The sequence below is a fragment of the Ceratosolen solmsi genome, unplaced genomic scaffold (assembly GCF_000503995.2).
Source record: "Ceratosolen solmsi marchali unplaced genomic scaffold, CerSol_1.0 scaffold10, whole genome shotgun sequence".
Taxonomy (NCBI): Eukaryota; Metazoa; Arthropoda; class Insecta; order Hymenoptera; family Agaonidae; genus Ceratosolen; species Ceratosolen solmsi.
This window is the reverse complement of record NW_011948412.1, coordinates 23257879-23271410: the sequence shown is the minus strand read 5'-3', so window position 1 is coordinate 23271410 and position 13532 is coordinate 23257879. Positions and strand designations below refer to the sequence as shown.

General features: G+C 31.3%; 1 protein-coding gene across 1 annotated transcript in view; it reads left to right on the top strand.

Moving 5' to 3' along the window:
• The window catches only part of LOC105362576 (uncharacterized), a 35413-nt gene that overhangs the window by 18659 nt on the left and 3222 nt on the right, over window positions 1-13532 (top strand). The window contains exons 2-4 of the mRNA XM_011500037.1: window positions 12174-12423; window positions 12650-12909; window positions 13247-13485. Of these exons, the coding sequence (XP_011498339.1) occupies window positions 12241-12423; window positions 12650-12909; window positions 13247-13485 (682 nt within the window). The 5' untranslated portion in view covers window positions 12174-12240. The remainder of the gene's footprint in view (window positions 1-12173; window positions 12424-12649; window positions 12910-13246; window positions 13486-13532) is intronic.

Genomic DNA, 13532 nt, shown 5'->3' with positions numbered 1-13532 from the left:
TGTCGCGAGATTCTCCGAAAAGCGCGCCTAGGCAAGAAAAAAGGAGGGCCCACCTTTATCTTTCTTTCTCTTTCGCTCGGGTTAACTCACGTGCTTCATGGGCTTCGTTGTGCTCTAACCTTCGTGCTGTGGATAAGAGGGAGAGAATGCACAGCTTATTTCCACCTTTCTTCCTTTCTTTCAACGAGATGCTGTTGCTGATGTTATTGCTGCTTACAAACTGCAATTCCTTTATTTCTTCTTCTACCGAGGAAGAAGAAACAGAGTGAACGAGCGAGAAAAAGATGGAGAGTGAGACAGAGTCTCAGGTAGTAGAGTCCCTGCGCCGTCCTACCGCACTTCTTTTTAAAATTTAGATTCGACCTGCAGCTGCTTTCGAAATTTTTCTCGGAAGTTCTCTCTCCTTCCTCGGTTTCTCATCTGCGCTGCTTATGATTTACCAACTTCGCAAACACCGAGATATTTTTACGTGAGAGCCCCGAGAACTTGTTTAATACTCGAATTTAGCAATTCATTCGGACATAAACGAATTTCAAAGGATCGCTATTACATAAAATTATTACAGTTTCAGGCTATGTCATATTGCCGTCCACTGCTATGAATCACTGATTCAATGACTAATTTCTTTTTTTAATAGCTTCGTGTACACTTTTTCACAATTTAACGAATTCTCCATTTTAATATTATCTTTCGAATACATATTGCATTTTTCATCAGTTTATATTTTGGATTTTAGTTGGCATGGGCTATTTCGTCGTCTTTCGATAACTATTGTTATATTATAGTCTTCATTAAAATAATATTGTATTAGAGAAGAATGAAAATTGGAGCTTCAACATAAAGTTTATTTTTCATCACAGAATATTATATAATTTCATTTTTTATACGAAACCGAGAAACTTATTTTCTCTAGTTAAATTAATGTCTTTCATATATCTTTCAATCTGACGTATCAGTTCTTTATTAACTAATAGATACAAAAATAGGTCGGTCACTTATTTACAAAATAGATGCGAAAGTAATTTCTAGAGATAATATCATGAACATATCATATTATTATATTTGCATAATAGCTTGTCGAATATTTATGTATTATTACATAAGTTATTTTGTTTACGTGCAATTCTACGGACCAAAACCGCTTCTTTTTGTCTTAAAAAGTACGATTCTATTTTTCATTGCATATCTTGTCTTCATAGATAATGCGTGCAAACTTATCCGGTATATTATCGACTTGACCATCTATTACTGTCTGGAAATTTTTTTTAATTGTCTTCTCTATCCTATTTTCGTTTATTCCATTTATTACATATAGCATGTTCGTTGTTCAAACCGCTATTTCTAGCAAAAGAATAGAATTTTTGGTCTAAGCTAGTAAAATGGTTATAAAGGTTTCATTTTGGTGTAATCAGAATAATTTTTATTCAAGGAAAAATAAGTTGGAGGATGATGATGACACTCATACGTTAGTATTACAATTTCTTATTTTTTCTGTTGTAGTTTTTAGACCTACTACTAAGCATCCTCTTAATTAATGATTTTTATATTTTTATTAGATAATTGTTGTTGCTGACTATATGGGAATAAACAATCAAATTAATTCTTAATATAATATAATCTTAGATCAATCTAATGTTAATTCATTAACTAAAGTTATCCGAATTTAATTTATTAGGTCATTTGCGATAGAGGGATGGTGGCGCAAAATAAAACACTGTATTTTCAAGTTAATGTATTGAACTGGCATATACGAAGCTCGTTGGAACATTGGTTGTAATAGAGTAATTTGCATCATTATACTCAGGCAAAAAATGAATTAATTCTAAATAGCGTTTTTCGAGCGTCGAGTATTTATAAAAATATTTCTCGTATCTATTTGACTCTATTATCAGTTGATGACTTTTTTAACTGGAATTTTGCGAATAATTTCACAGCAAGTGTGATTTTAAAAGACATTTTCACGCACTGAAAAATTGTCGAGATCAATTGTTGCACAGTATTTTTCATGCTTTCCATTTTTCATCCAGTGACAAACATATTGATTTATAACGTGACAAATCATTTGGCAAGTTGGTGGTTATTAAACTCAATGGTTTTTGTAAAACGAACATTAAAGGATATATTATATCACAATTTTATTTTGTTTTGATTAATATATGTCTCAATTAATGAAATTAACGACAAATCACTTTGAATAATTATCTTATTAACTTGTGCATTTTCCGTGTAATTTACTATAATTGCTGAATTTGTGTTTAATATTTAATATATGATAATAGTAATTTGCGTCTTCATCGATACAACCTATTTAATCTGTTTCTAATTATTTTTTAATTTTGGCTCTTACAGCATGCTAATTGTTGAGATAATGTAGCGTCAGCATTTATTTTCTCTTAATATTTGAGTGGATGGAAAGAACAGGAAAATATGAGCTTCATATAGCTTACCACAGTATTAATTTCTCGAATTATACATGGCAAATGATTTAAACAACAGACACATTGACATCGATCCGATTTCTTGTCACGCGTAAGTATAAATAAGTGCGCGTGTAATTAATGTTACGTTACATGAAATGAGATGGAGTCGCTATATCCGCTTTGAGCTAATGAGTGCATACGCAAAAGCTCTATTTTCATATAACTTATCGCTGAAAGCCCTTCACCTATTGAAAATTTTTAGTCGGTAATGAGACTTACATCTCAAGATTTCTAAAATTTATAAATTAATCCCTACGAACGTTATTATCGAGGCTTCTTATTCTATCGTTCGTGTTCTTTTGGCATTTTATTTCAAATAGATTATTCGTTGAATTACTAATAATGTTTACTTAAAAAATATTCAATAATGTTAATTATTAATGTCTTGGTATGGTCTAAAATTGCGAATTCAGTTTAAAATTTTATATTTTAAAATATGAGATTCTTTACAATAGTCATTATTCATTATTTATTTATTAAAGCTTTGTCAAATGATTATAAATATTTTTCAAATCGACAATAGTTATTTATAACCAAGAAATGACACTTATATTCTTCTACATAAACATGGAATCTGGTATTTTTACGTAACTATAATAAGAAGCAGACAAATATTTAGATGCTAGTTTTTTTTGTATCAGACATTAATGTTTGACGTGACGATTTAACCTTGCTTTAACCGTTGTTTATATATTTAACAGGAAATTTACTATTGTGGAGGAGCATTTCACTCACAAAGTTGTTTATCAATAACGGTAGAATGATTTCTTATATATTGTCCGATAAATCTTTGGTTCGTACGTGTTTGTAACGTTGTTTTTTCTATTCACATTGTAAACAATATTTTGGTACTGCAACTGAGAGACATCGGTAAGGTATCAATCTTGCATAAAATTAATTTTTTTCAATCATTGAAATACCAAAGACATACTGCCAACGATCCAACTCTTCATTTGCTTTCTCTTATGAAAAAATGTAATCTCAAATCTCGTACTTCAGTTTAATAATCAAGCGCTTTTTTATACTTGCAATTATATACATGTTACGGGTGTATATTTTAGAAGGTATCGAAGTCGCGTTCTTTATACGAGCGATTTCTAACTACGATCTGATGCTAATCGAAACTCTTCTTTAATGCTTTTTTCTTTTCGTGGATTTTCCTGTTTTTGTCCCCGGTAAATTAGCTTATAGAAACTGAAGTATGTGCTCTCTCTCTCTTCCTCAACCATCTTTTTTAATTATTTAACGTGTCATTCCGGATATTTTGAAATTTCACAGATTATCATGGAGCTCGCTGTTGTTCACGGCTTTTAACGGAAAAAATTCGGTTCATCCTCAACGAAGATCGCCTTGACCTTATTTGCGAAATCCACATATTTTTGTGCATGAGCCATATTCCATGAATCGATCGAGATAAGCCGCTTCACACGCTTGGTAATAAAAATGCATGTTCATTTTTTTTTGTAACTCATTTAATCACGCAAACATTCTATCGGAAAAAATGTTTTTCGCGTGATCGTAAATTTTCATAATTGTAATGTACAATATGTGCCAGGAAGTGCATCTTTGCTACGTTTTTAAAAAATGTTATAGTTTATTTACTGTTAAAATGTTAAAATGTTTTAGTTTATTTCACACTGAATGTACATAAGCTATAGCTTGACATTCCGTCAGTGTGTCATTAGAAAGTTGGATCATATCTTGACATTGAAAGATAATGAGGAAAACAATGAAACCAAGCGTTGGATCTGAGAATAAAAAAATATCAGAGCGTGGGAGTGTGAGTTAAATTACGTAGGGCAGGGAGAAGAAATGTTAGGTTAACCAAAGGCGGAAATATGGATTTGCTTTTGAGTCTCGTGTGGAAATAGGTGAAAGCGATAAGTTTTCTGGACTCCTCGACAGCAGCTGATTGCCATCGAAATGGCAATGATGGCCTAACCTCAACCGACTTACAAATGTTTTTTGCCATTACCAATTCCAGCTTCAAAACTTGTATTCAAACGCGTCACAGTTGGAATGGCATAGAAAAGCATTTATGATGATTAAGGTTCGTGTTGGTCGGTATCGCAAACATAATAACGACTATGTTATCACATACTACTTCATTATTTTCTTTATAAAAATCTTGGATTTTCAATTATTCTTTTAAACTTTGATTATATATGCTATTGGCATAATGTCATCACTCTGCATTCGCACACTCTTCACACGGAGTATAACATTAATACATTACACTAGAGGTTATATTTTTACGAATTGCTAATATTCTGCCAACGTTCATTGCAGTCATGTTTCTTGTGATTCCCGAGTGGTCAATGAGATTGACGCGTTTTGATAGGCAAAGAAGCTGACACTTTACTTATCAACAAACTAAAAATTATGACAATGTCAGGTAATAACTTCAATATTGCTATTTCAGTGGAATTGGTGGTGTAGTATCAATCTTAAATATGGGGTAGCTATTTGCTATCGCTCGTTCATAATGTCACCGCGCAACGATGGCTCATGTACAAAAAGTTGAGAAATATTTACCAATACCCCGGCCCTTCCCCTCCCTAAACTTTAAATAGCTACTCGCAAATTTGCGAGGTAAGTTACACATTGATTCTTCCTGCGATTAGCAGGTAGAAAAATAAGGAGTGTCTTCTGTCGTGCCTTGGCACAGATAAAGAGAGGGGAACTCGTTATCGCTTTGCTTGTTGGCCCTGCGCGAGAGCCGGTATTCCAAAGACAGAAACCGTGAGAGAGCAAGAGAGGGAATATGAGCGACCAAGCAAGCGGGCAGATGGGGGATCGGCCTTCTGGCATTGCAACACCGAATCAACGGCGACGGTGGTGTCGACGGCTCCGGTGGTGGCGGCGCGGCCCCCGGAGCAAGCGTACAGACTTTTCGCGGAAGCGCTGCTTCGGGCTACTTGGCCAATACTGCGAATCAGTCGACTCGACCGCCGTCATCCTTCCCGCATCGTACCTCGTACACACGTGCTACCGATTGGCTTAGCTGCCGCCACTGCCACCGTCGTCGCGAGATTCTCTACTGTGTACAAATGCGCACGCGATCGGGGCGGGCGTATAGCAACTGTTGCTTGCACTCTTCCGCCGTGGCTTTCTCTTAGTTCCTAACTTGTGGTATTATAGTCACACTTTCGCAGAATCTGTACTCGAACATTTCCCAAGCGGATACTGAAAGTTGACAAAACGCCATCCTTGAGAGATAAATATTGAGATTTTTCTCGTCAGTCTTTTAATAAGTATTGTAAACAAGCAAATGACTATGTGCCAAGTATTAACGTAGATGAAAAGTTGTTACGTCATTTCACATGTAAATAAACAGTAATGCGAAAATATTTCCATTATATGAACCAATATTTTTATGTTGAAAAATTTACAAAATGTATATTCTTGCCTGCAGATTTTTGCAAAGTTATTTAATTTTTAAACTTTTTATGTTAATTAAATTTAGCAATTACGCATTTATTCCGGTGATGCGGGTTGTATAGTTAGCTTACAAAAGTAAACTTCTAATAGTATTCTAATAGTGTAAATATTCTAATGGTATTTCTACTAAATAACATTTTATTTTGAGAATTTTTTTAATTCATTTGTAATAATAAATCTTTCCATGCTAACCAAAAATACAAAATCGAATAGAATCATTAAAACTTTTCATTTTATTAGTTCATTTTATTAGTTCATTTTATCGGTTACTTTTCTTCATACAACGAAATTGCTTCCATATATATTATTGTTATATATATATATATATATATATATATATATTAATATATATATTATTGAAATGATTCAAAATATAAACCATAAAATGAGAATTTTTACTTAATTTTTTAGATTTCTTTAATTTTGTACTTCACAGGAATTATAAAAATAATTTTATTCAATTATACATTTAAAAAGCTTGAATGCTACAAAGAATTAATTTTTCTTAATATATATTTTATAATTTTATAACCAATTATTTATAAATAAAAATAATTTAAACTTTATTATTAATTTTATATTTGCAGATAAATAACAAATTTATATACATTTATTTGATTGTGCAAATTTTGCATACTTTGAAATACAACGTATTTTTGTTCACGTTCACATATTCAAGAATCATGCGATTTCTTCTTATCGAGTTTTGCACGTATACTTGGTACTATTTATATTTTTATTCGAATTATTTGTAATCATTTGACGGTCAAAGAAGAATTAAATGTATCTGAATTGGCAGTAAATTAATCAATATTTTGATTTATATCATTTAAACCAAAAATTTGTTTTATACTGTATTAAAATGTTTTCATAATGTTTCCATATTTTATTTATATAAGATGTTTATTACTCAATAACTCAGGATAATTACATCAATATACGACTAATTTTTAATGATTACTATTTATTTCTTATAAAATATTGTTATATACCATTCGACAATCTAAATGGTATAAATTGAAAATGTTTGTCAAGAAGTATAATTGAATTAGTTTGTAATTATTTCCAAGGTTTTCATATTTTCTTTTTCTTGAAGTTTATAAAGCAACGAGAAAACTACTTAATCATTTCTGCATATTTCAGCAATATAGTTCTAAGTATGTTTACATCCACTTAGAGTAAAATTATTTTACAGCGTGTTTTTTTTCGTCTTTCAATTTATTATCAGTGGTTATCGTGTTTGGCTGATGTCTTTTTTAGGAATTGGATACTTTGTGTATGCTTTTAAATGTACTTCATTGATTATTCCTCCTCCCCCTCTTACTCCTTCTGTTTCTCTTTCACTCAGCAAGTCTCCGAACAGCTCTCGACCCGAATTTAAGCGAGTTACGGCTTCTCCAAAGTGGAAAGTTTCGAAGAAAGATTTTCTCATCGATTTCTATACAGCGTGACGAGTACGTGGAAATTTGAGGGAAAAAATGCGTTACGAAATTGTGTGCCACATGAAGGGAAGAATCGCTTTTATGAATCTGATCTGACACTCATGATTTACTCTCGTACATTATCAAGATTTGACATTTTGGATGACAATTATTAAATAAAAAAATAGCAGTCTTGTCAATAATTTTGCATCTATTGATAAACATTAGATGCGGGTAGGTACTTTTTTTTACCTTTCTATCCGCTAAAATGTTTTTATAATAAATTCAAAGTTATGGCAGAATTAACAAAAGAATACTTGCCATGATATGTAATAAATAAATGCGATAATAAAATAGAAGCCTCACAGGATTCTATTTGATCAATACTTAGTTATAAACAAATGCAACATATAGTAGTAGTGTATTATTTCATTTTTATACTGATAATTTCTAAATATTGCTTTATAAAAAAAAAGTTGAATAAACGATGGCCATTCGTTCGTATAACATAAACATAGCATTCCACAAACATCCTATGAATTATATTTGTTCATAATTATCGTTGCACTTTAAAATATATTTCTTCAATAACTATTATAAAATAAAAGTACATTAATAAGTAATTTTTGGCCACGAGGAAATGCTATTCCAGCCATTACGTATTTATTATTTTGTAAGATTTAAAAACGGAAATTGAAAATATTTAGTGAAGATTGCATATAGCAGTATGGTTGCCTTGCTTCAATTTCATAAAAGTTGAAATTTGTTTAGTTAACACACATAATCATAAAAAGTAAAAACATTGTACATTTATGTTGCTAGAAAGTTATTCAAACTACAGAATGAAACAACGTTAAAAGCCCTGTCGCTAAAGTATTTTTATAAAATTGCAAGTATCTTTTCGTGAAAGGCTGGCGAAGGTAATCAATTGTTTTCACTCGGCATTACACAAAAGTGTAAAATTAGGTTAAGTAACCACAAAACGTCCGTATTTGCTTTTAAACGCTCTCTTTGACGCCGATGAGGGAGAAAACAGGGAAAAAGAAAAGAGAAAGAACCGGACGATTAATATAGTCAGCTTCTCCTTATCTGTATTTTTGATTTTCCCTTTTACCATTATTATCATCATTACCCCTCTTTTCACTCCATCAACTTTTTAATACTAATTTCTTATGTCTGTTCTGAAACACATCTTCAACGGTGCAAATTTTCGCGAAAGTCCCGGCTCTTCCACGACACGGAATAATTAGACTGTAATTGGCTATTCTTAGATACGACTCTCATTTTTTTCTTCCTCTGTTTCTCTTCTGTCGCCGCAGCCGTAGGCGTCAACATCGCCGCCGTTTCTTTTTTATCGCATATTACTACGCATTCCTTCTGCCTTGTCTGTTCATTCTCCCGGTTATTTTTTTTTTTATAGTTTTTCTTGAGTTCCTAGATCATTACGTTCCGATTTTATTCATCGCGCAGCAGAAAAAGTAAGAGAAACAAGTGGAGACTTTCTGTATTAATTTCAATCAACATTTTCCTTTCTTCCACCCCCGCTTCTTTTTTTTTTGATGGATTCCTCCCTTCCCTCTTCCTTTGTGTTAAACTCACATTAAATGTGCCGCTGATTACTAAATTGTTCTTTTCTATTCTCGTTACATAGCTATAGAGCGCTTGTCAATGAAATTGGAACGTTTATTAGTTTTCATTCTCTAAGTTACATTGTGTCGATATCCCGTGCAATCTTTGATTTGCTTGCTTTTTTATAAAATGTTGAAAAAGAGAAATAATAAAAGTTCGAATACTTAATTGCTTTTATTAATGAAGCATATTAGTTGTGTTATTCATCGATTACTAGTTTTCATTTATAGTTAAATAGAACTATTATATTTACTGAATTCAATAGATCAATCTGTTTTTGTTTTGCATATAAATATGTCGTATTGATAGCTATTCGATGCTATAAAAAGCTATTCAATTAGTGAAAAAAAATTTTTTTTTATCGTCATGTAATTGTATGATAAATGTAAATTAAATACATGCAATTTCAATATGGAGTAATAAAAATTCGTAAAAATCGTTATGAAATTGCGACTGTATAATTTTATATTTAAAAAACTTAATATAACAATTATATACGTTTGAAATAAAGCCAGGTAATAACTTATAATCGTATTATAAGAGTTCATTATATTTCGTAGAAAATTTATATTGTTTCTAGTTTAGTTATCATGAACCGCAAGATTCATAAATCAATGTCATTTTTACGAAAAATTATGAAAAAGTCTGCATTACAGATATAATTTCTTAATTTGGATTGTGTGTAATAGATATTTTTTGTCACTTTTGAAATAATTTATTTTTCATTCACTAATAAATACTGCGGTATAACATTCTGAAAATTGCTAATTTAAAAAATTGATTTATCTTTAATGTATAAAAATGATTTCTTTAAAATAATACTAACATTCCAAATTTGGATGATTTGGTATACTTAACTAATTAATGCTTAGTATGCTTTAGAACTTTGTATAATTTTATGCTTAAAAAGAACATGTAAAAAGCACAAGGTATTTAAGTTTTTAGTTAACTTATCATTCACAATAAAATTTTTCAAAAATATAATCTTTTTCTAATATTAGTATCTAAAATGCTATAATAATAAACAATTTTTTTTTTTAATTATTATTTTATAAAATTGGCGCTTAAAATTATTCTGTGCTGTAGCTTGATTTTAATTCGAGATATTAGACGAGACCTTGTTCATAATTATTTTAGAATTAATTTTATATCAAGAGAGTCCGAATAGAGAAGGTCGGAATGTGTATTGACGATATCTTTAATATATTTTCTGCAACGTACAATTTTTGTCGCACTACATTAAAATGGTTGTTTGCATAAAAATTATTGAATTATTTTATAATTTTAATAAGCATTTCATAGCACTTTAGAAAGCAATTACTTACAGTATTAAACCTTTATACTATTTTATACAAATTCGGGATGACATGACTCAAAGAAATGGATGTAATCTCAAAGAATTTACTATTATTTAGTATCTCTCTATGAGATTTTTATTATTTTTTTTAAAGGGTAGGTCTCAGTTTGCAAGAATTACATTAAGAGGTCAGGAATGGGAAAAGAATAGTTCGCGTACGGAGTTGCAACGGCGATCGTGGTGATGCATAATAATTGCATCTACGAATGCTGCCGACCGATGATTTATCAGCTGATAGCCTCGTGACACAAAATTTAATCGGCTACTCGTTTATCCACGAGCGATCAAGTCACTTCATCGCTTGTTTCCGCTCTTACTTTTGTATTTCAATATATATCTCATGTGAAAAATTTGTTGTTTTTTTTTGTTGGTAATTTATGCATGTTTTAGCTCAGATTAATATCTCTTCATAATTGTTATTAAATGTAATTTACGTTAAATTAAAAACGTCATTTCTCTTATGATTGTTGGTTAAACAGACAATCTGAAGTAAAAAGCAATACAAAATTAACTTGCTGCTCAAATACCAAAAATGTACATTCGTTTGATATGGCTAAATTCAATATATCATGGAAATTTATAAGTGAAATTGGCTTTAAAAGAATTTGTGATTTTTGTATTGAAAATTAGCCTCAAGCCCATTGCTAGACATTTAACGATAATAGGAATGGCGGTACAAAAATTATAGAGAAACTTTTTATTGAGATTTGATCATTAAACCATTTGAAAATGGGGAAATTGGTTTGTTTTTCTCGTCATTTGTCATTTGGAATTAAATATCTTTCTTTTTACAATAGCATAATATTCAATCGTATTTACAGTGAAGAATATTTTTTACTATAGTTTTCTGTTTAATCATTACCTTTTATTATTACTTAAATGTGGATCATATTTTAATAGTAACATTAAATTAGATTCTATCAATATCAAATAATCCAAAGTACAATCTGAACTGTGAGATGTTATTAAGGAATTTAAATCAGGTGTAATTGACGGCTACGACAATTTTTTACAATTAATTTTTCTTTTTAAGTTTACGAACTCTATCAAGAATGGTATCAAGTGTTTAATAAGCATTGGATTTTTTTTTTATGTAAATTTTGTTTGTAATTCTTCCAACCGGAAATGACTGTTTTTACACTTGTCTTTCATTCGGTCATGTTGTTATTCTGAATAAAAAATTTGTTAACAAATAATTAGTTTCAAATTGATCACGTAAAATGATCTTTACAAAATTTTCTTAGTAACTGATATTTATTTTCATTTACATTTCCCAATGGATTATGTCTATCTTATTACTCTTTCAAGTATTCGAAAAATGAATGTCATCATTTAAGCAAATATTCGTTACGAATTAAAATTTAAAAATTTTATATATATTATATAAATAACATTGTTGGCAATAATGAGACATTAAAAAGGTATCAAATAAAAATTAATTAAGAAAATATAAATATTCGCTTGATAATAAATACTTTGCAATGAACTATTGTGCCAGTCATATTTTTGATTCCATTTCAAAGAATAATTATGCAAAAAAAATTCCTCGGAAACAAAAAAATTTATTATTTAATTATTTGCATTATACTTATTAGCATCAGATATTTTTTATTACGAATTAAATATATATTTTTTATACATATACGTTTAAATGATTTGATAGCATTTAAGCACTAAATCGACTCTTTAAAAACAAATCCTAGTATTATTGCATTCTAAAATTTGTATCTCCTTAAATTCTATTTAGTAAACAATAGCATTATTTCATAATAATTTTTCTAAAAAAAAGAAGCGAATTGAAGCAACACATTTCTAATGGATAAATATCGTTCGACTTGATTACAGAAATCGCAATTGGCATTGTTATGCTAAACGAGGCTCTTGGGATTGTAGTTCCCGCAGTTGAGCCGTAATGCTGACAGTAATGTGCCCGAACTGCAGGCATCGCTTTCCTGCCCCGGACTGCTGCAATACTAGCGATGTTCCGGACACTGAGACTGCCAATATCGATCTCCAGCCCCACTCAGTAAACACGTCTGGTGGGTTTCTACTTCTTGACGCCACGAACTGCGCCAATGATCAACATCGACAACAAGTAATGCTTGTTACTTACGTTTAATGCTTGACCTCGCGTTCCACCAAGGTTTTCCACGTTACCCTCAAATCTGCCCAATTTGAAAATTTTTCGTATCAAAGCATGGTTTTTAAATTGATAATAATACCAGAAGAGATAATTATCATTACAAATGGTTAATAGTTAATAATTTGAACAATCGTATCGGAAGTTAATTCTAATAATGAATATATGAATGTGAATGCAGGTGACAATCAGCACTCAGTGTGGCATACAGTCAGGCGGTTGCTTGATACAAAGCAACAATGCCGAGGTGGTGGTCCTCGCAAGCACGTCATCGCCGCGTCTGGAGGTGAGGTCGAAGCTCTCGGGCGGCGGCTGTCTTGTTCAGAAACGACCAGAACCGTGTGCCGAAGAGTTAAGTCCACTGCTCATTGGCGAGGAGCTGCTTAGGAGTAGCTTCGAGCGCGCCACCGAGTTCCATCGGAGCCACTCGACTGCCGCAAGGTACATCGGTATCTTCAATTCTCGTGACTGAGCTCGTATTCGCAAGACTCATGCATTTCAAACGACATATAATTATTTATATAACAATATAAATAGCCATTCATAAAAACAATAAACGATAAAGTTTTATCTTTTTATTTTCATTACATATAGATTCGTAAGATGTAATAATATTATGTATTAAACGTAAATTTAATTCTAATAAGTCTTATGTTTTGCATGTAAGCAAAATGTTGTATTCAATATCAAATTACTATAAATTTTTTTAATTTCCCATTTCACTTATACATATTATGGGAATATCCAATTATTTCAATATAAAATTATGACATTTCAGATTGGAGGCACCCCCGAGTGGGTGTCAAGAACTTCCGGGAACGAGACGTAATGGATCTACGGGAAGCTTTTGCGATTGCCGTTGTTGTTGTTATTGTCGATGCTGCTATCCCTACCATAGGGGCGGTGTCGATATTGGTTGTAGGCGAAACTTGTGCCAAGTTACCTCTAACAATGGCACAAGGACCTCCGATGATGCCTGTCACAGGAATGTCACCGATAGCAACTCCAAATACCCCGGTTAGTTCTATAGAGAGAATTATGCTAAAAGAAAAATGTTATTTCAC